This window comes from Thermobia domestica, chromosome 3, assembly GCF_964235325.1.
Source record: "Thermobia domestica chromosome 3, izTheDome1.hap1.1, whole genome shotgun sequence".
In the NCBI taxonomy this organism is placed as follows: Eukaryota; Metazoa; Arthropoda; class Insecta; order Zygentoma; family Lepismatidae; genus Thermobia; species Thermobia domestica.
Genome location: NC_137456.1, coordinates 61,699,768 through 61,721,577, shown reverse-complemented (window position 1 = coordinate 61,721,577; position 21,810 = coordinate 61,699,768). Strand labels below are relative to the sequence as shown.

At 35.3% G+C, this 21,810-nt stretch overlaps 1 protein-coding gene across 4 annotated transcripts in view; it reads left to right on the top strand.

The window, feature by feature from the left end:
• The window catches only part of LOC145680435 (juvenile hormone epoxide hydrolase 1-like), a 130,440-nt gene that overhangs the window by 43,044 nt on the left and 65,586 nt on the right, over positions 1-21,810 (top strand). For 2 of the 4 annotated variants that reach the window (XM_081750962.1, XM_081750960.1), the window contains exon 2: positions 10,827-10,866. In XM_081750962.1, the coding sequence (XP_081607088.1) occupies positions 10,837-10,866 (30 nt within the window). In that variant the 5' untranslated portion in view covers positions 10,827-10,836. Of the gene's footprint in view, positions 1-5,649; positions 5,839-10,826; positions 10,867-21,810 lie in introns of those variants that run through there. The other 2 variants (XM_081750961.1, XM_081750959.1) reach the window with 2 other exon arrangements.

Below are 21,810 nucleotides of genomic sequence, written 5' to 3'. Positions count from 1 at the left end.
GTATTTACACAGTTCCTGTTACCACTTATATGTTCAGTACAAACAAGGTTTTCACAATTATAGCATTTCTAACGCCAAATTAATATATGTAAAATTCATTAATTATTTATGAAATCCCTTTACCAAAAAATTTAAAGTTCATTGGACAGTTTACTTCTTTCGAAATGTCCACATACATCATGCTTCCAGCCTTTTATCACCTTTCTCTTGATCTTTCCCCAATAAACAATTTAATTTACGTAGTAATACGCTCCTCTTAGCACATTAAAAAACTTACAGTGTAACCAAGTGCGATTCCTCAAATATTTCATTTTCAACACCTGACCTAAAAAATTGTTACAATGTCAGTGTTTCCAAAGGTACTTGCTTAATATGTACCATGACCAAGCTGATTAAATAATTCTCAAACACATACGTTACACAGTAATGAATGTGAAACTGTTCATTTCTTAATGCTGCCTTTGACAGTTTTCGTCAATCCATAAAAACTACAATCAAAATTTTAATTTAAATGTGTAATCTTGTTCACTCTTTGGAAATATTTTACAATATTAATAAAATTAAAGTAACCAAAGCACCAAACACACTTTGCATATTAATAATACTTGTTTTTTTTTACAGTTTTGGGTAGTGTAACATTGCCTTCATCAGACTCGATGTTATTCCCGATACTGTTACACACGTATTAATAATATACACAGTATATTTGATGCTTTGGTCAGTTTTGTTTTATTAATATTGTTGATTTCAATAAACGTCCAACAATGAGGGAGATGAAGAGATGGGCTCACTATTGGTAAAGAAGATATAGATTGAAAACTTTCCACGTTTTCCAGCCGTCATCCTCTCTCTACATTATGTTTATCTATCTCTGCTTCCGATATAACATCATCTTCCGCACCATCACTAATATTTCATATTCAATGAATACCTATAGGGACTTGGATAAACACAGTAAAACAAAAATTGTTTCCTGCGAATCATCATAGGAATATTAGTGTCAAAATCAAACGCTTCAACGCCTTTCAACCCTCTTAAAATTACGCTATCTTAGGAATCCATGGATAGTTTGATAAAAAAAACATTTTCAATCTACTATTTAAAGACAATTTAGATTATGTAAACAGTTGTGTGTCCATGCTAAAACTTCACATAACATAAAAAGACGATTACAAAATATTCACAATTTTACTCGTGTGCAAAACTTTATACCAAATGTCTAATATAAGCATTCAAACAAAAGGTTTCATATTCATTCTCCGTATCGAAATCTCGCATTTGCATCCGGAGCCGCGGTGGCTCAGTGGTAGAGCGTTCACCTCTGGTGCTTGAGGTTCCGGGTTAGATCCCAGCCCCCGCCAAGTGAACTTTGTGGTGGACAAACACAGTGTGCGTGGGTTTTCTCGGGGTTTTCCCGTTTCCTACCACTTTCTTCATTCCACCATTTCATTCATTACTCATCATCACCGTCTCCTTTAGCCTAACCGGCATAACCGTGGGACGTAAAACTCAGATTTCATTTCATTTCATTTTCGCATTTGCATCCGCCCCACAATAACCGCTGCCTTTGCCCGCATTTCTTTGTGTTACTTCAGCCAATGTTTTCCGCACACCAAAATTTAAAATCTACAACACACTGTTGATGTTAATCTAAATATATAATGTAACATAACATGTTGCAATCCTAGACCCACGCCAAGCTATCCTTCTACTTTAAATAATAACGTTCTTCAACACAGAATCACTTTTACCATTAGTGTATCATGTGATATAGGTACCTTAAACAAAACTGTTTCACACCGAGTATGCTACGAGTCAAACGCTATCTTCATTGTGTTTTACACAAACTTTAAAAGTGTATTACTATTATATTCCTTATTGTTAAATAAGGTTTTTATTAAATAAATCATAATAGGTGTTATTCAAAAAATACGGTTTACGATGCAAGAAAATAAATTAATTAGAAATTTGTTTTTGACGCAATAAAATCAATTATTCCCAAGAAAAACGACGAAACAAAATGTTCACAAACACGCCGTCAGGAAAACAAAAAATTACAATATCGACATTACAAAACGCCAGAATTCTGCTGAAACTATTAAAATAAATATATGTGACCTCCAATTATTTTATGGCACTATCAATATAGCGGAACAATTTAATGCAATAAAAACAGCAATGAAAACATTCCTAGCAAAAGGTGAAACAATATAAATGCAGTAAAAATGACAATTATTCCAAAAGGCGGAACGAATTAAACATTTTATACCCATACATTTAGAACATCAGTGTATATCTTCCCCTCCCCTTTTATTATACCTTAAGAACAAAGAGTGATAAAATCTATTTAAAACAACAGACCAGCAAGCTTTTGCCATCGTCTTGGATTTGCGTACCATAATACCCGTCAGTACGTATAGTTTATCCTTTGTAAGAGGATACGGCTCTCTTTTAGATTTCAAAAATAATTTTTGATGTCTTTGTCATTTGTCTCCTCAGTATTAATTTTTGTCTCCTCTAAGAAATCAGGATAGTTATAACCCTACTGAAAACTGTCCAACATACAGTAGACATTGCTATCTCCGTTGGTCTAGTCGGTAGCGTGCGCGCGCTGGTTGTAAAGAATCCTAGGTTCGGTTCCAAGTGTATGAGCCTTGAAATTCGAACACAGTATTATGGTTTGGATTCCACCTTAAACTTTAGGCACAAGTCCCATATAACTTTAGTGCTACTGGAAGGGACATTAAACGAGTACAACCCAATACAGTGAAATCTGTCCAAGTCCGCAGCATAGGGTTCTAAAAGTAATGATCCAATATATACCAGTAGACATTTTAAAGAGCTTTCTGTATCTATTGTGTAATATAATAAACTCGATTAAATACAGTAATAGATTAACCACAGATACTCTGAAATTGCTATGTATAGGAAGCTTGAAAACCTGTGCGAATCATAGTTAATAAATAATCACTAGAGGGAAAATTGGGACCACTATCCATGTGGCTCAAGCTACATGCATGTGTTGACCATTGAGCAGTTATTTGTCTTCCAATTGTATGGCTGCTACTTGTTTCACTGTATAAGCGACGGTATCAAATGAAAATCCACACAAGATTTGTGACTAAAATTGACTTAAAAGATATCAATAATTTAAAAACAAAGAACTTCTAATGAACTAAAACACCAACATATTTTCGGAGTGTGAAATAATTCAGGTTTTTATTGTTTTTATGAATTAACTAGGACAGGTACTTGAAAGTGGAGTAAGAAAAACTATGCAAATAAACAGTGTGCAAATGATATAAAAAAACAATAAATATTTCAACCATTTGTACACCTCGTACGACAAACGTTATTGATACCTAAACACCTTCATCACCTATTCAGGTTTCATTTCAGTTGTCCAATAAATCTTCATAAAACGAAGAAATATATTTAATTCCGTCTAAGGGAAATGTTAATCAACAAATTAATTACATAAAATAAGTAGTTCCACTAATGGCCGTGTGCGTCAATGAAGTTCAACTGTTGAACGAGGGTCATAACCAAGCTCGGTGAAAATGTCTGTTGCACCAACAACGTTCAAGATTAAGTCTAGGTCAAATGATGGATAAACTTGGTTTTAGCTTGAACGGCCGAATTTGGTGGTTTAAACTTCGTTGATCCAAGTCAGTTTGTAATACTAGTGGAATTTGTTATTGTGGTGCACGCTATATCCGAAAGTAATATTTAGGATTTAGAGTATTTAGGATTTACAGGAGATTTGGCCTCATAGAGTAATGAAAGATCGCTGTAATCCATTTGAAATATTCAGCGAGAGATTTTCGAAAAAAGATTCTGATTGAACAAAACTTCAGTTTTAATGTTGTTGGGGAATATTGGAGAGCAGTTAAGTTTAGGACTAGCTCGGGAGAGTAATATTCCCGGAAGGAGAAACTAAATAAGCGGTTCAGATTGGCGTTATCCGCTTCTTGCCACGTTGCATATATATAGCAGAAATCAAACGCTTGCTGCTGTCGGTACTCGTGGCCGAGTGTGCTTGCGCTACGGGCTAGTAACAAAAACAGCTTTTGGCGTGGGTTCAAATCCGGCCCATGGAAAGTGTTTTTTAATTTTAAAAATGCATAACACTTTTTCATTAAAATAATATTCGAAAGTTATTTATTTACTTTTGTGCAAATAAGTAGTAGTAGTTAGTAGTAGTAGTAGTAGTAGTAGTAGTAGGAACGGGTTAGAAGCCCGCAGGGCTCGTTTTGTTCCACCTTGACCCTATGATATAAATTTTGTGATCAACTTAAAACAGCTGGTTAGGGTAGCGCACGAAAAAACGTACTTCCGGGAGTATTACTCTCGCGAGTGGGTCGTGTTGTTTCCCAACAAAAGGAACGATTGTGTTTCGCCTTTAAATTGCTTGCTAATTACATTGCGTTTTTGTGCAACTGCAACCTCATCATCAGTCCGTTTACATTCAATAATGTCTTTGTATTTTTCCACTAATAAAATAACAATACATTTCTCGTGCTCAGAGAATTTTTTTGCTTGTGGTTTCATTATTTTTTTCATCACAATTTCGATCACTGAAATTAGATACTCACAACTCTATGCACACAATCTCGAAAGTAGGAAAGACTGGTACGCTGTGTCTTCTTCATTTGTTACTTTGTTAAACAAAGATTAGAGACAAAAGACAACCAATCAGAGTCGATTTTACAAATTGATCGAAGTTTACTTAAACGAGATGTACTAAACTTCGACTTTCAATGGTGCGCCAAAAGTCCTGGAACTACTTTTAAACTTGAAAGTTTAATGTTGAATGCGTTTAAGTGAATGCTCGTTTAAACTTCGTTGGTGCACACGGCTGTAAGCAAAAGAAATATACATTAAGAGACCGTCATTTAGCATATGTTTTAACAGCCATGAATATTTTACGCTTAATATGAATATTAAGGTGGATAAAGGGGGATTCTTCGTTCGCAAATAATAATGATTTACATTATAATTCCCAAAAGAGTTCTACAAACGAACAATGTTTCCTTAATTGTGACTGTATCCTGTTTAGGAAATGAATTATGCCGTTGACAAAAGTGCAAGCAACACAAAAAATTATGCACTTATTCGCAATAAAATTATTATGAATACCGAGAAAGAAAATATCTTCATGTATATAATCAAATCAAATCAATACTTTATACAGTCGTCAAAGAATACTTTACATTTGGCAGTTGTCAAAAAATAAGTTTGAACAGTTTATAAAGGACTCTTCGGATGTAATTAATGGAACGAATTAATGACAATTTTAATTGTATACACTAGGGGTCTCAAACTACAAATTTGCTTAATGAATATAGCTACATGTTTAAGGAAACTCACTATCAAGTGACTGGTCTTTTAGAATACAAAAATAAAACTCCTGATGTTTCTCATTTATATTAATTTGGAATTATGTTCAAATTCTTGATCGAGGGAGACTTAATTCATATTTTTTTATTTAGTATGTAAAATCAATGACGATTTCTGGAGGTTTCTCTCGTACGGAGACTCGAAATAATCATGGGATGAAATTAGTACTGTGAATATATTGGTGACCCTGAAAAACATTTCTTCGTGATATAGGTGAGTCGTACCTAGGTCTGCACCGGAAGATATAAGACTTAATTAAGGATATGAAAGGAAGAAAGAAGTTAAGAATCACAGTTTCGCGAAGAACTGACATTTATTCATACATGCATTTTCAATTTAATTATTTGAAAGTCAATACCAATTTTATTTATTGATTTAAGTAATTTATATATACCAGGCTAAATAATTTAAATCATTGTAAAAAAAATTAAGACTTCGGTAAGGATTTATTGTTTGACAAACTTATTGTACAATATATTGCTATATTTAATATCATAAGATTATCTACCTCAGTGAAATTTGACATGTTATTTCTTACAATGATTCTTACTTCAAGTGTGACATTGATCTCATTTCAATTGACACAGATTAACAATATGGTCCCCATTTCTATATATATTACTATTCTGACTTTAAATAATGCCATATTTCTACAGTATATGCCCCAGCAGTTTCGTACACATTGATATGCGTATGTAGTGCTAACTAATATGGCGTGCTAACTATTATCCATGAGAGAAATAAACCAACTTGTACTAGGCACTAAATCAGAAGGAAGGGTTCTGTGTTTGAATTGTTAGGTAGTTACTAAAGCAAAAATGGGCTAAATTGTTGCTGATGGTACAGTGGCGTCATTTCAGATTTGGCTTGGGGGGTCAAGACCCCTTGATATAAGTAAAATTTCGCGTTTTTCACTAACTTACTTATATTCTATTGATAAAATCTATATAAATCTCAAACTCGGGGGGCAAATGCCCCTCCCTGACCCACTAAATTACGCCCCTGTGATGGCGGCCTCAGATAAGACCACACGAACCAGTTTTCAACGTCGTTACTAGTTATCTTTTCTTACTTTCAAATATTTTATCTATAATTATCCCTGTTTTAGGCATTTATTCCGAAGTTGGTCATCCGCCTGGTTTTCGCCAAAAAGTGTAATAACAGCTACGAAAATTTAAAAATCATGAATTTTAGGACCGCTTTAAAAGGGTGTAATAGGGTAGGTTAGGGCAGAGTAGAGTAAGGTAGGAATAAGTAGGGTAGTGTTCGCTTAAGGTTAGGACAGTTTGGATCCATTTTGTTAATAGATGTGTAATTTCTTTTCCCTGAGTAAGGACACCAACTGGAGCGTCTCTGAGACCTGCAACCATGTTCAGAATACAAATGCTAGCTACTTTCCCAAAATTTAACCACGTGGTAACCTTGCGCGAAATAGTTCCCTCAGCTTACCAGATCGTCCCATGTTTATAACGGCAGGTTAACTGCCGCAGATGGCGGCTCCGAAATACAAAATTTAGGGAGAAATGAACAGAATCAGACTAAATATGATAAGAGATTAACAATGTTAGAAAGGTCATCACTGTAGGGTGATTAATAAGAGAGAAAACGTAAGTTCGATTGTGCACTCTGTGTGTTCGCGGATTGATGCTATATGTGGTGAGGTGGCAGTCTGACAGTGTTTCTGACCCACTGTGTTATTAACTATGCTGCTGTATTATCATGAGGTCAAGGTAGAACAAAACTAGCCCTGCAGGGCTTCTAATCCGTTCCTACTACTACTCCTTATACTATGGATCCGCATAGTAAAACTGCACGCACTTCTTTACCAATAAAGTTCTGTGTGCGAAGTGGACTAAATACCACGTGACATTACGTCACACTCGGGTGGTACAACTTCAATGTAAATTTAACCTCATCCTTTGAAAAATGAACTGAAATTGTTAAGTTTTACGTCCCACGCTTATGCCGATTAGGCTAAAGCAGACGGTGATTATGAGAAATGAATGAAATGGTGAAATGAAGAAAGTGGGAGGAAACGGGAGAACCCCGAGAAAACCCGCGAGCACGGTGTTTGTCCACCACAAAGTTCACACAGCGCTAGCTGGGATCAAACTAGGGACCCCAAGCACCGGAGGTGAACGCTCTACCACTGAGTGACGGGAAGACATAATCTTTAATCGGCCGCATTGCTTTAGTTATTAACCAGTAGTGTGTACTTTGCAGCACTTAACAGTTCCACGGACTAATTTTGCGCAGTGATACTATACTGATATGTATGTACGGGTGTAGAAAAGAGCAAAAGGAGCGAGAAAATAAGATATTTATGATTAATAGTGAATACTGCTAGAATGAAACAGGGGATGAAATGAAACAATTACTCCTGTAACTATAAGTAAAGATAAGTTGTAATTACAGGGTGTCTACTAAAATTTCAAAATGAAATTTCATGACTTTTTCGTGACCTTTTCTATACCAAATCATAAAATTTAGTAACATTCGCGAAATGGGTGCGAATTAGGCCGAATTTTCATACATGCAACACAAGCGTACTTTGGTCGCGATTTGGTAGCGTCTAAAGCTGGCCACAGACATTTCTGATGGTGAACTTTGACGTTTTATAGAACAAAATTTTCCGGTCTGCACCTATACAGGTACGTAGCCAAGGGGTGGGGCCGGGGGGTCCGGACCCCCCTCCCCTTCGAGACCAGAAATTAAAAATTAAGGAAGGGTGAAACAAACAAAAAAAGGAGTAAAAGACGAGGAGCTTTGTGTGGAGGAAACGGGGGTCAAGTTAAAAATGAATACTTATTGTAACCGAGCATTCCGAATTCCATCTAACTCCATGCTATTCCTATGGACTACAAATGATGATCGGTAAGCCGGTTTTATCAGATAGACTCTCAGGTAGAACGTAAGAAATGCCTACAATCACCAATAAAGATGAACCTGGCATTATAGATTCCACTTACACTTGTTAAAAATTTTCAATTTCGTGGCAACACTAATCCATTTTATAGGATGTCTTTACTACCGAAAGAGATGTCGTTGCTATCCTTGATGACATTAAACGAAGATAAGAAAAAGAAGAAGAAAGAAGACAAGAAGAACCGAGTTCGAATGTCCTCGGAAGATTATATATTTTTCAATAATTTTTATTCATTTTTTATAATTAAAATACTTATTAACATATCTTCATTTTATTGTCCTCACAAACCAATATGGGTATGTTGCCAGTAAAATAGTTTAGATGGACCGAGCCCATGGTGTGTAACCACAGTATTTCATGTCACGCTCCCCTTCATTACGAAGTTCTGGATAAATGAACCAATATATGTTGCTAGTAAAATAGTTTAGAATGGTCAAGCCCCTGGTGTGATAACTACAGTATTTCGTCACGGACCCCCTCTATTACGAAATCCTGGCTACGTGCCTGACCTATATTTGTACAGGTAAAAAAATCGTGACCCAAAAGCTTAATTTCTGACTTATTCATGACTTTCATGACCGTTTTCTGATTTCGTGACTTTTTCATGACTTTCGTGACCAATAGACACCCTGTAATACAACGTTGAAAACAGATTCATGTGGGTTTCATCCGGGGCTGTCTGTCATCTACGGTGGTTTAGCCAAAACAGCTTATAACAGAAAATATACACAACTTCCGCTCTCCTTACATATTAACAAGCACACAAACGAGTAAATTATCCATTTCTGCCCGGTAAATTTTCAAAATTCTGCTAAAAATGGACGAACAAATTTGGAACGTAACCCCTCTTTTATTTCGGGCATTCACTATTCACTGTTAATCACAAATATTTCTTATTTTCATTCTTCACATTTGCTCCTTCCTACATCCATATACGTATATATAGTATTACTGCACAAAATTAGTACCCTCGAACTTTTAAGTGTTGTAAACTACGCACTGCTCTGAAATTACTAAATGAATAAATCTTACCTTCTTACTGTGATGGAGGATATAGCTTTGAAACTGGTAGGCCTACTACAAATTCGTGAATTATATTATCCTATCTTGTTACGTATTTCAGGGGCGCTTGGGGTTCAGTCCCCTATCAAAGACATGTTTCTGGCACATTAAAAGTTACAAAACGCATAGGAAAATACTTCTTTCCTGCGTGCTAACCATTCAGTGGAGGAATACTTATATTTCAGCATTACATGTTGGCTACTCTTACTAACTTAGAAAATGTTTCTTAAAGGAGGAGCTCCAGTAATAGAAGCAGACTGATTTCACGAGGGCTGAATATAAATACAATGTGTAGATTATGGCTTAAGAATTACAGTGCATTAAGCTCGAACCAACTTGTGCTAGGTGGCTACTAAAAATACGAATGCTGTTTCATCGAGTCAGGGCAAAAGCAGGGGCCCCGAGCGGCAGTGAGGGCGTGTGTCCGCAGGAAGCAGGCGCGTCAAAGATGACGAGTATACGCACAAATCAGGATAGTGGAAAAGCATTTCATATGGCACAAAACATATGCACTACGTGTCGCAAAGCTTTGCGACATTTGCATTATTACTTTGCATACTGCCTTAATATAGTGCTACTTTTCATCATGTCTTTGTTATTGAGTATTATGTGTTACAGAGGACACTATTCACTTCGCAGTTCTAACTTATTATACATCCCTAATGTGTAACATTCCGCCATATATTTTTTATTGTTTTTACAAACCTATTGCAAAAAAAAAAAAAAAAATCTGTGGATTTTTAGAAATGCATGCCCTATAACAAAGGATATCACCTAAAATTTTGCTCCATTTCACTACATTTATCTCAGATGCAACTCCCCTCTTACTGGTTTCCGCTCCACATTTATATATTTGCCTCCATTACAGCAACATACACATCTTACGTTAGTTAATAACAGTGAGTTTGAAACACTGTCATATTATGCTCTACTGCCTGATCACCTCATATTGCATCGCTCCGTATTACTAATTAAAAATTAACATCTAGAAAATTTGATTAAATCAGAAATTAATTAATTTAACCATTAATCTTTAACGGATTAATTACAAGCCTCTCCTTAGCACATAAATAATTTCTTTCGAAATTTCCGATCCGGGAAGGTAAACTTCTAGGGATGCGCACGAGACGAGCCGAGACAGAATTTTCCTGACAAAATTCGAGTCGAGACACAGCTCTTCCAATAGAGAAGAATATATTTTTCGAGTCGAGACCACTTTTACAGCACATTTTCGAGACGAGACAACCTCAAATCTTGTCTCGTGGGCATCCCTATAAACTTCTAACGTTTCAGAAAGTTTCACTACAGCTAAAATATAAAAGAAAATTCATTTCGCTTTAGTTTCCATAAAATTTTATTCATAAATTTTTGATTTTATAAGTTTACAAGACAAAATTTAAAATAAAATTTTAGTTATTTATATTCTGGCCTCTTTCAGGTAACAGAATATGGACAATGGAACAGCAAGAACTATTCTGGTAACGACTTTAATTTTGTTTTACAGTAGTTTTAATATGATATTCATGATAATTTTACAGTGAAAATAATTTGTACGTTATGCAATGTAGAGTAAAAGTTATAAAATTTGGAAAAGATGTTGATTTCTCTTCACTGCATGATTAATGTGGAGTGTAATTCAAAAATTACACTTCTACTTTGTACTAAATCATAATGTCAATTCGAAAGATGAACTTCTCAACTCTACAATTTTTAACAAGTTTGAATGCATATACCACATCAGTTAATTTCACTCGAAGTGAAACAATAATTTTCGTTATACGCTAACTTCCAACCATATAATTTGCGCCCAGTCTTTATACACTGAAGTGCATTTCTTTCACTGAATCATTTGCAGGAACTTCTATTCTAGCCTGCTACATCACTAATCAGCAACGCATTTCGATTTAACTTGTGAATCACTTGCAACATGTGCGAAAGAATATGCATTTGGCAAGGTATTGGTCCTTTAGTATTCATTACTAGTTGCAAATATAAGAGTAATTAATATAAAGTGAAATCATAGTCACTTTTTTTTTTTTTTTTTTTTTTTTGCAAAGATTTACAAAGTTGAACAAATGTTCAAGCTTTAGGTTCAAATGTAATTTCATGATAAAACAATAATGATATGATTATACAGTGTCCGAATTGAAACAACCTAATTGCAAATACTCATAATAAACAGGTAAGAACAGTTTGTTAGGTGACAGATGGTAGCTTAGCTGTAAGAGTTTTAAATAGATAATGAATAGCAAGGATTCGTTTATTTTTTATCGCTACAAGTAGTGGAAAATAAAAACGACAATCAATGCTGAAAAAGCGCCAAACTGTGTGGTAGTACGCAGAGCTTGTGTGGTAGCAGTTCAACGGTGGTTCCGTAAAGAGTATAACAGAGAATATCCGGATGAAAAGAGAATTAATACGTGGAAAGACGTGTTTCTAGAGAAGTATATGTCACTACGAGTCACAGTGGTGCCGATCACAGACTTAAAAGGAAAACAGATGCATGGGCAAAAAGTCCTTTAAAAAAATCTGTTCGTATGGCGTCACATGATTTTGCTCTTCCAAAATCTACAGTCCAAAATGAGTTTCACAAGTGTCTTCAGATTTATGCATACAAATTACAAGTTTTACATGAGTTAAAACCAGATGGCTAAGCTAAATGAACATTTGCCGTAGACACTCTTGAGCGCATCGATATAAACAAAACACTCTTTAGCCAAGGTACTCTTTTCTAATAAGGCATCATTTTACTACACAGAATGATCAATAGACATAACGTGCGTTTGGCGTAGAGAACATTTTCGAGATGTCGTGGACTATCAGTGCGACCCTCAAAGACAACATGTGGTCTGGATTAATGGTGGATGAAATCATCACTTTTTCTTGCACAGAAAACTATCACTTGTTTCATATATCTTGATATGTTCCAGAATTTTGTTACCTCAGATAAAACATTGACATCCAAACTTATCTTTCCAGAGGAATGGAGCACCCCTACACTGGCATTTGAAAGACCGTAAGCATTAAATGAAAATTTCCACAAAAAAAGTATTGGAAGAGGTGATCCTATTTCCTGACCACCGCGGTTGCATGATATTATTTCACTGGATTTTTTTCCTGTGGGGGTCTGTTAAGCATATGCTTTATACAACAAGAGTTACAGCTATAGAACAGCTTCGTTAGAGTATCCGCTATACCATTGAGAGAGTTACGCCACAGATGTTGTAGAAGACCTAGATAAATATTGAGTATTGCCTTGACATCCTCACTGCCACTCGTGGAGCACACAGAAATTTACTGATTGTACAGGCAAAACTTCACGCCTATATGTATTCATTGTTGTATAAATCGACTTAATGCATTACATTTCGTTAAAATTAGAGTATTTCAATTCGGACACTTTGTATATTGAATAATTAAAATCTTAACAAAATACAACTTACCTGCTTAATAAGACTTGGTCCACTTTTAGCCTCGTAGTGGAACCGAGATACATTTTTCGTGAAACAGAAGGAAGTTCTGGTCTGGACTCTGGTACGAAAATGGCCAGCGGTGTTAAATACTCCTTAAGTCATAGAGGACTGAGGAGACTAGTGTATGTATTGAGATTCATCCTGCTGTTCTTCAAACTATGCTTGAACATATCTGGTTATATATCATCTTGGAAAACGTATTGTTAGGGAACAACTAACTGTACTTAAATATGTATGCGGTGATACAAATGTTAGCATAATCATCGGCAGTAGTTTGTTCTTGGAAGCAATAATAATACGAATGGAATACCATCAATCTGTAGCCCATGCGACATAGAGTCACCTCCATGTTGTACAGATTTATAGAAATTCAAACATAAACAACACTAGCTACTTATTATAAGGCCTTCATTTTCCCTGTAGTACAATCGTATTTGTCTATTTGGTCTATAGCCTGTCCCAGAGATCTTTCCAAGCCAGACACTATTTTCAACTTCTTTTTAGCCATCGTTCGTAGTTTCAGGGCTACGTAGATCTAGTAATGAAACTATCATGAAAACATCCAATATAGAATCCCGTCTACTTTAGCCTAACCGGCATAACCGTGGGACGTAAGATTTCATTTTTTCAGTATAGAACCATGCAGTACTCGTCGCAAAAAACAAATAAATAAATAAAGCTTATATTTAGCTTCTACATAAAATAGTAAATGGAAAATTAAACTCTCACCCTCTACTTACACACAATTTCAGAGTATTATTACAGAGTGCAATATGGAGTACGAGTGTTTTCTGTGTATCGAAATCTAGAATTGGAATGGTCTAAAACTTATTTATGTTCATGCTTTCCTAGTGGGTTCAACATACTTCTATCTACCACATATATCTTTACCACTGAAAAAATCTCTCGATTCGAATTGTGCAAAATTAAGTTCTAAATATTGATTGTTATATTTTCTTGATTTTTTTCAATTTCTGTTATATGTTTCAGTTTAAAATGATTAACATGCTTTATTTGGAACTAGTACTGCAAAAAAAAAAAAACTCTCGTCTCGATTGTCGTGAGACCAAAGTTAAATTGAGAAGTACTTTTGTAAAAAAAAATCGAGACGAGACGAGAACATTACAATTCTAGTCTCGTTTCAGAGACGAAAAAATTCACAAGTTTCGTGGGAAATACTAGTTCACCTACGTCTTATATCTCGAACACTCTTCTAGTCTTACATGATCCATACTATTTAAAATTATAAATTGATTAAGTGATTGTACGAACACAACGATTATTTATCAACGTTTAAAGATACACAACTCATTACACAATATATTCTAATAACAAATATGGTTTAAATGTTGTTATATCACCACCTACGTAGACCTCTCATGATGCAAAATAATTATGATAACGTCTAGATGAAACTATTTTTAAAATCAGGGCGTAAATTTTGTACACTTTATTCCGAAACGAATGAGTACATTGATTATGGTTATTTTGAGGTAAAAAAAAATCTAAGTTCAATTTCGGGTATCTTCGGAAACAGTAAACCAACCAGGCGCCAGGTTCGAACCTTAAGCCAACGTTCGCAATTTGCAAAATTCAGCACATATGTTCTTCTTTCAAGTGTAATAAAATACGTTGAAATTGTAAAAAAAAAAAAAAAAAAAAAAAAAACATTCATTAAAATACATAATAATAATATGGTATGTCTAAACTATGTATGCATGTGAGCGCATGCTGGTTTTGTCGCCTACATAAAAGAGCATTTCCATATGTAAAAGAACATTTTCAATGAAAGGAAAGACAGAGAACACAGTTCTCGCATCCATAATGGAATGAAAAAGACAAAGGAAAAAAATTGCATCGAATATCAATGCCATTGTCTTTGAAATTCAGTTATATTTCTTCAAAAGGAGCTCGGCAGGAGTGTTCAAAACTTTAACCGAAACGGGAATCGAACTCACAACCTTAAGAGTAGAAGTTTCGCGGTTTACCACTCAGCTAACATGAACACTCCTTACGGGCCCCTTCTGAAGAAATATAAGTGAATTTCTAAGACAATGACATTCATATTCGTTGCAAATGCTGTTCTTTTTTCTTCATTGTCTTTTTATTCTACTATGGATGCAAGAACTATGTTTACTGTCTTTCCTTTCATTGGAAATGTTCGTTTACGTATGGAAAAGTAAATGACAAAGCCAGCTTATACTCACAAGTGTAGCTCCTAAATAACGTGTCATTATGTATTTCCATGAATGTTATTTTCTTCTACACTTAAAAGCATTTCTACATGTCTTATCACACTTAAAAGAAGAAAAAACACATCTGCACATTTTTTGCTGATTGCAAAGATTGGCTTGGGGCTCGAGCCTAGCATCATTGCTTTACTAGTTTTCGAAAATACACGAAGATGGACTTATTTTATTTTTATTTATTTATTGATTTTTACCTCAAAACAGCCATAATCAATTTTCTCATTCTTTTTGGAATAAAGTATACATACATTTACAAAACGAGACGAAAGAATTATTCGAGAATCGAGAAAAGAGTTCTACAAAACTTACGAGACGACAAGAAAACGGCTTACCTTTAGTCTCGTTTCCTGAGCAACACTATCTGAAACTATACTCATATTAAAATAAATAATAGTAGAGAGTAGGCCGTCTGGAGCACACCACTCTTTAGGTGTCTGCCGTATATAACCACGGCTTTTTGAAGCAAAGAAGGATGAAACTGACAATATTACTCCCGTTCAATTACCAGCGGTCCATGACTTATTCTCGATACCATCTTCTTCGCGCTATTGGGTTGGTGGGAGTACTTTAAACTTAGCTGCAGATGATGAGGTTAAGCAGCTCTTGTCGGATTGTGATTGTAGAAAAGTCGTTTCAAATTCTGATTAAGTTAAATCGCATTAGATCTAAGGATCTACCGTTCCGATATGTATCTTATAATATGACATAATTGTTTCTGAATAACCCATAAAGGATGACTTCTTGATATGCTGAGGCTTCTTCGGACGAAGCTTTCCTTAAACACTTACTACAATTTTGTCATATTTCGTAGGTAAGTATTTCAGTACTAATTCCAGTGCGGCATAACAACGTAAGAAATGGAAGCAAGGAAGTTTGTCATACAGTTTGTTTCAATCAAAATAATGTTTAACAAAGAAACAGGGAAGGTGGGTAAAAGTATGGGAAATAAGAATGGGTAATCAATTATGCATTTTGTAGGGCTCATAACTTAGCCCTACAAAACAGTTAATAAAGTTAAATTCTCGTTTAAAAATTTTATATTACGAATTATATTTATCAATAGTATTAGTCAACAACCGTATTTTGCTCTATTTACAAAATATTCAATCCTCTTGCTCAGGCCATTATCTTAACATATTTTAACTTTCGAATTCGAATGGACTCGAAACAGTGATGATTTCGGAGGTGGTCCGGGGGGTAATTTTCTCCTCCCCGATGTTATAAAATTCCTCCGGGGAATTTCTTCATTATGCACAGCCTGGGTTAGCAGTATTTTTTCAGCACTAACTTCATCCCCCGGAAAAAATGTGAAAACATCTCTGACCCCAAGTTGTCTTAGACAACAGATAAAGCTGCAACTCAGTCAACAAAATTGTAACTCGGCTGACACTGTCAGGTGAAAAGAAGTTTATCCCTCTTCAGTGTATTAAACTGCACAAGAAGATAGCTTTAGCTTCGATCGCCTTTTAAAGCAAAATTTCAATCAAACTTGTGCTCACTTTTATCATGACTATGCAGACATCCTGACGACTAAAATCACTCTGAAAGTTCTGCCGCACATATGATTTTGGCCTTTTACAAAGCGTTTATCGTTCAATAAATGTCGTCCACTTCTTTTTATATATGGTACTTCATATATCGTTGCAGCATATGGTTGTATCGTGGCGGACATAAGTCTTTGACTGGGTAATGGCAACTGCTTTGAAATAAATGTAGAGTATGAGAATTAAATATGTCATATCTGTAGTTTCGTGTGGAGAAGAAACAAACTTGTGAACCAAAAGTTTCAGAACAACTCAAGTTATTAATATAAACTTTGCTGAAAATTATTCACTTATATCATCATACAAGAAATACGAAAGACGTTTTGAATCGAAGAAATATAACACAACTTTGCAAGCGGAGGCAAAGAAACCTAACATAACCAGACTAAAGACGAATCGTTTATCTCGTAGTGATCGCGATTCAGTGGTCAAGGCGCTTGAGCAGTAATCTGGAGGTTCTTGGTTCGAATCCATGTGGGGCATTTTTTTAATTCAGGATTTTTGCTGCTGATTGATGGGCGATGAAATACGTGTTATTATATTCAGATATTTGAATACTCGAATGTTTCAATACTTGAACTATCAAATCTACAGGAATGATAATAATAATTATTATCTCGTAGAAAATTAAAAGCTAGGAGCTAATTATCGCTCAGATCATACCATTAGAAGCAGAAACGTGACATTTGAAAAAAATATTTCGGTTCTGTTTAATGTTGCTCACGAGAAGAGGAATTTCTCATTTCGTTTCTAAAACAAAATAACATGAGACTTAACATTTTACATTCGAGACGGGACAAGGTTAACTCAAATAATCGTCTAGCTTTGGAGATGAGAATCGAGACGAGACGAAAAGTATCGTAAACATTCCTAGTCTTGTCTCGAAATAGTGTATGTCCATTCTTTCAGTAATAATTCCTCTGAAGACTGAATCTTATTGGCTAATTTTGTTACTTTGTATTTCAGAGCTCACTCAATTATGGTTTGGGTAGACATTTTGGTAGTGAAGCTTTTATAATTACCTCTGCATATCCTAAAAGTTAGTTTATTATATACCTTCCTGTTGCGTGATATTAAGTTATTTTTATTACAGTTATTTTCCTTAAAACATACAGTAGAATACTTTCTACATGAAACTTTAGTGGAACGCTTTAGTTTAAAATTTGGGTAGTTTCAGAGGTGTGTCTTGATGGTACGGAACACCTTCCTCGAAATCTCTACTTTTAAGTAAGTTTTGCAAATTTTAGGGCAATTTTAAAATTTTGAATACCATTATTATTATTATTATTATTATTATTATTATTATTATTACTAAAGTGTTGTGAATTTAATGGTTCACTCTGTTCCACAAACTTCCTGTCTAGTACGCATTGTGCTGGACAAACATCGTATGTGTAGGTTTTCTCCGGGTTCCGCTCCCTCCCACTTTCTTTATTCCAAAATTTCTTTCATTCTCATCTTGGACGTCTACTGGAAACATTCCGTTTAACATTTAGCTAGTTATAGGGACGTATGCAAAGGATATGTCCTGATGATCCTGACACTTCTCTCCAATCCCGACAATTTTGTAACTTTTGCCTAGCGCTAGGGGCGATTTTACAAATTTTAATACAATCTGTCCTCACAAGGAATTTATCTTTTTATTATTATTATTATTATTATTATTATTATTATTATTATTATTATTATTATTATTATTATTATTATTATTATTATTATGATTACTGAATATTTGAGACCTCAATATTACTTCCTATTAAAATGCAAATAAGCATCCTGAAGTTAAGAAAAATGAAAAGATTTTTTTGGAACCTCTATAAGGATGAATTGCCTTATAAGATATACTTTGGAAGGAAAAGAAGGGGAAAAAGGTGTCAGCTCCTGGACAATACGACAATCGAATATTAGAATGCCTTAACAGAAACTAAGTAGAATTTGTATTCATCACGGTACATAGTAACGCCCTTTCTTTCGGTAAAAGACTTTGGATTATGTATGCGTTATATTTATATTTTAACAAAATATGCATACAAATATAAAAAGAAAATAGTTCCTATTTATAAATTTTGGTTGAACAGATGTATGGACCCTGTTGGAAATGGCAAACGAAAATATTATTTTTTCTAGTAAGAGTGGAATAACTTATAATCAACTCCACAATGAAACAATAACGTTTCAGACACATTTATGACTCATACTTTATGTATTCATGAATTGTTTGCTAAACACGCTAAATTTTCAGAGAGTACAAATAGAGATTGTATACTGTGACGTCATGTAGTCAGCAGGGCTATTTTCCCTGTGAAGAAAGTCTTTCAAATCTAACTTGTAACAACAAGAGAAATTGACTATTTTTCATGTTAATATACGTCAGAAACATCAACATTGTAAATTATAAAAATTGTTCTTAATTTCCTCACAGGGAATCGATCCGTGAACTCCTAAGTTACGAAACGAATGCTCAGGCCACTACCCTAAGACTGCTGTGTTAAGTGAGAGTCAAGAAACACTTGTCTATGTAGCAAACTGGATACGTTTAGGATTCCAATATTTTGTTAACGATGAAACACTGATTTTGGTCATAATAAAATATTATAGTCCAGAGAATTCAAATTTAAATTTAAAAAGACTTACAATCATGAAGAACATGAAGGAGAAATAGTCTTAAGAATAATTCGAATCCTTAACCTGGAGTCTCAGACCTCTGTTTTTTCTGACACCGATAGTATCTCTGTAAGTTGTCTTTATTATATTCGGTTATTCTCGTTTTACAGTTATTTCCAGTGACCCTGAACGACAGGGACACGAACACAGATACATCGAGGACATTTAATATTTAAAGGCTCTCCTACCGGGAATCGAAACTGAGACCCCATCTACTAAAATATCTGATGGGTGGGATACCTGGTTCGTTCCCAAGGCATGTAAGCTTGAGACAGACATCGTGCTCGTGGGTTTTCTCGGGACACACCCACTTTCTCATTCCACCAATTCGTACATCATAATTCACTTGGTTTAATCACAGTCTTTCTCAATTTAACAGACATAATCGTGGGACACTAAACGTAAAGATTACATTTTCAGGCTGTTAACACAAACCAATCCGAACCGAAAAGGTTGTATTTTCCATTGCTCATTAACGTGCTTTCACCAAAAAAATATTACAGAGGAAAAAACATGGGGAATCGTAATTCATTCGAAAGTGAAACAGCAGACTCATAATACCTTAACCTAAAACGAAACCATTACATATGGTTTCGAACTTTTCCAAAATATACACGGATATTCTGAAACGTGGCAATATAGTGTCCGTTTTCAAAAACTGAACCAAATTACGGTTCGTTTTCTGAAATAAACAGTCACATTCTGTTTCAAACTTAAACAGAACCCAAACCAGTGTCATTGAAAACTTGACCCACGACCCACTGACCCACCAGCCACTGTGACCCATGACTCACCATCACCCACCACCCACTGTGACCCATGACCCACCATCACCCACCACCCGCCGTCAACCACTCTGACCCATGATCGTCCACCCACCGTGACCCACTCTGACCCACCACCCATTATGAACCACTCCGACCCACCACCCATCATAAACCACTGACACACCAAAACACATCGTCATCTACTCTGACACTTGATCCACGGCCTCTTTTCTACCGACTAAAGAGTTTACTCTTAAAATAAAACCAGGTTGTGAAATTCTAACTAATTGGAGTTTGAATTTCTATGGTCAATCGCTCAAGCACCGCTCTGTTACAATAACGATGGATCTGACCTTTACGATATAAAATGGTAAAGTGTTTGTCTTGGGTAAAATTACGATGCATTTCAATTAAATTACCATCCTATAATTATTTCCTTGTTGAATTATCGATACTTTTCAGTGGAGAAACGGATGAAATTTTTTAAGTCCGAAATCAAGGTAAGTTCGTTCCCAAGGCAAGTAAGATTGAGATGGACAACATCGTGGTCGTGGGTTTTCTAGGAACACCCCCGTAAATGTGTCTGAAACGTGTCCCATAGTTATGGAGCTATGGGCGTTTTAAAGTTCATTTTTTCTTGTTTTTGGCAGCCTACAACTCCGAAAGGAAGCATTTGTGCACCCACGTTGGTCTATACTTTCTGTTATATTGGTGTCAGGAATCACCCCCCCCCCAAACGTTGTCTTTGTTGTTTTGAAACACACACACACACACACACACACACATATATATATATATATATATATATATATATATATATATATATATATATATATATATAGTGTTAACGAACTATATCGAAAATTGTAAAAGGTGATTCCTCACATCAAAATAAGAGAAAAAGTTCATATGGACCAATGAGCTAAAAGTGCATAGTTTCAGAGCTAGGGCTGTTAAAATCGCGAAAAAGCTAAATTTCAACAGGCCGTATTTCGAATTCCAGAAACTGTTGATGGTGGCCCTTATCAGCATAAAGGAAGTCACGCATACACAATCCAAAAATACATATTACATCAATTTTCAATGGATGTACAGAGTATTCCGCGCAGGGTATAATTCTCAAATACCCTCTCAATAGAGTTTTCAGATATACTTTGATTTCAAGCAGGGTTCAAAGTAGGCAGGAGGTAAGCCTTAACAACAATCGACATCCAGTGGTTCGGAGGGAAGTCGGAAGTGTTAGGAACCTGCAGATCCATGTTTTTTGTGATCCGAATAACGTATGATGCGATGTATTTCGTCACAGTATATTTCACGTTTTCTTTACTTTATAAGAGTGAAAGAAAAAATCACAGCATGCTTTTTTCCGAGTACGAGAGACCGTGCTATTGACGATTCTTAACACTTCCGACTTCGCGCCAAAGGATTCTGTGTTACGGATGTCAAGGCAGATCGTTGCCTACTTTGGACCAATCATGAAGTCAGAACATATCTCTAAATTGGTTGATGGCATGTCTGGGAATTTCACCCTGCAGGAAATATTCATCACACCCATTGAACATTAATGAAATATGCATTTTTGGATTGTATAGGCATGACTTCCTTTACGATGATAAGAGCCCCAACTGCAAGATTTCTCGAATTCGAAATAGGGCCTCTTAAAATTTGTTTTCTCCTCGAATTGGACAGCCATAGCTCTGAAACTATGCAATTTTTCCCACAGGT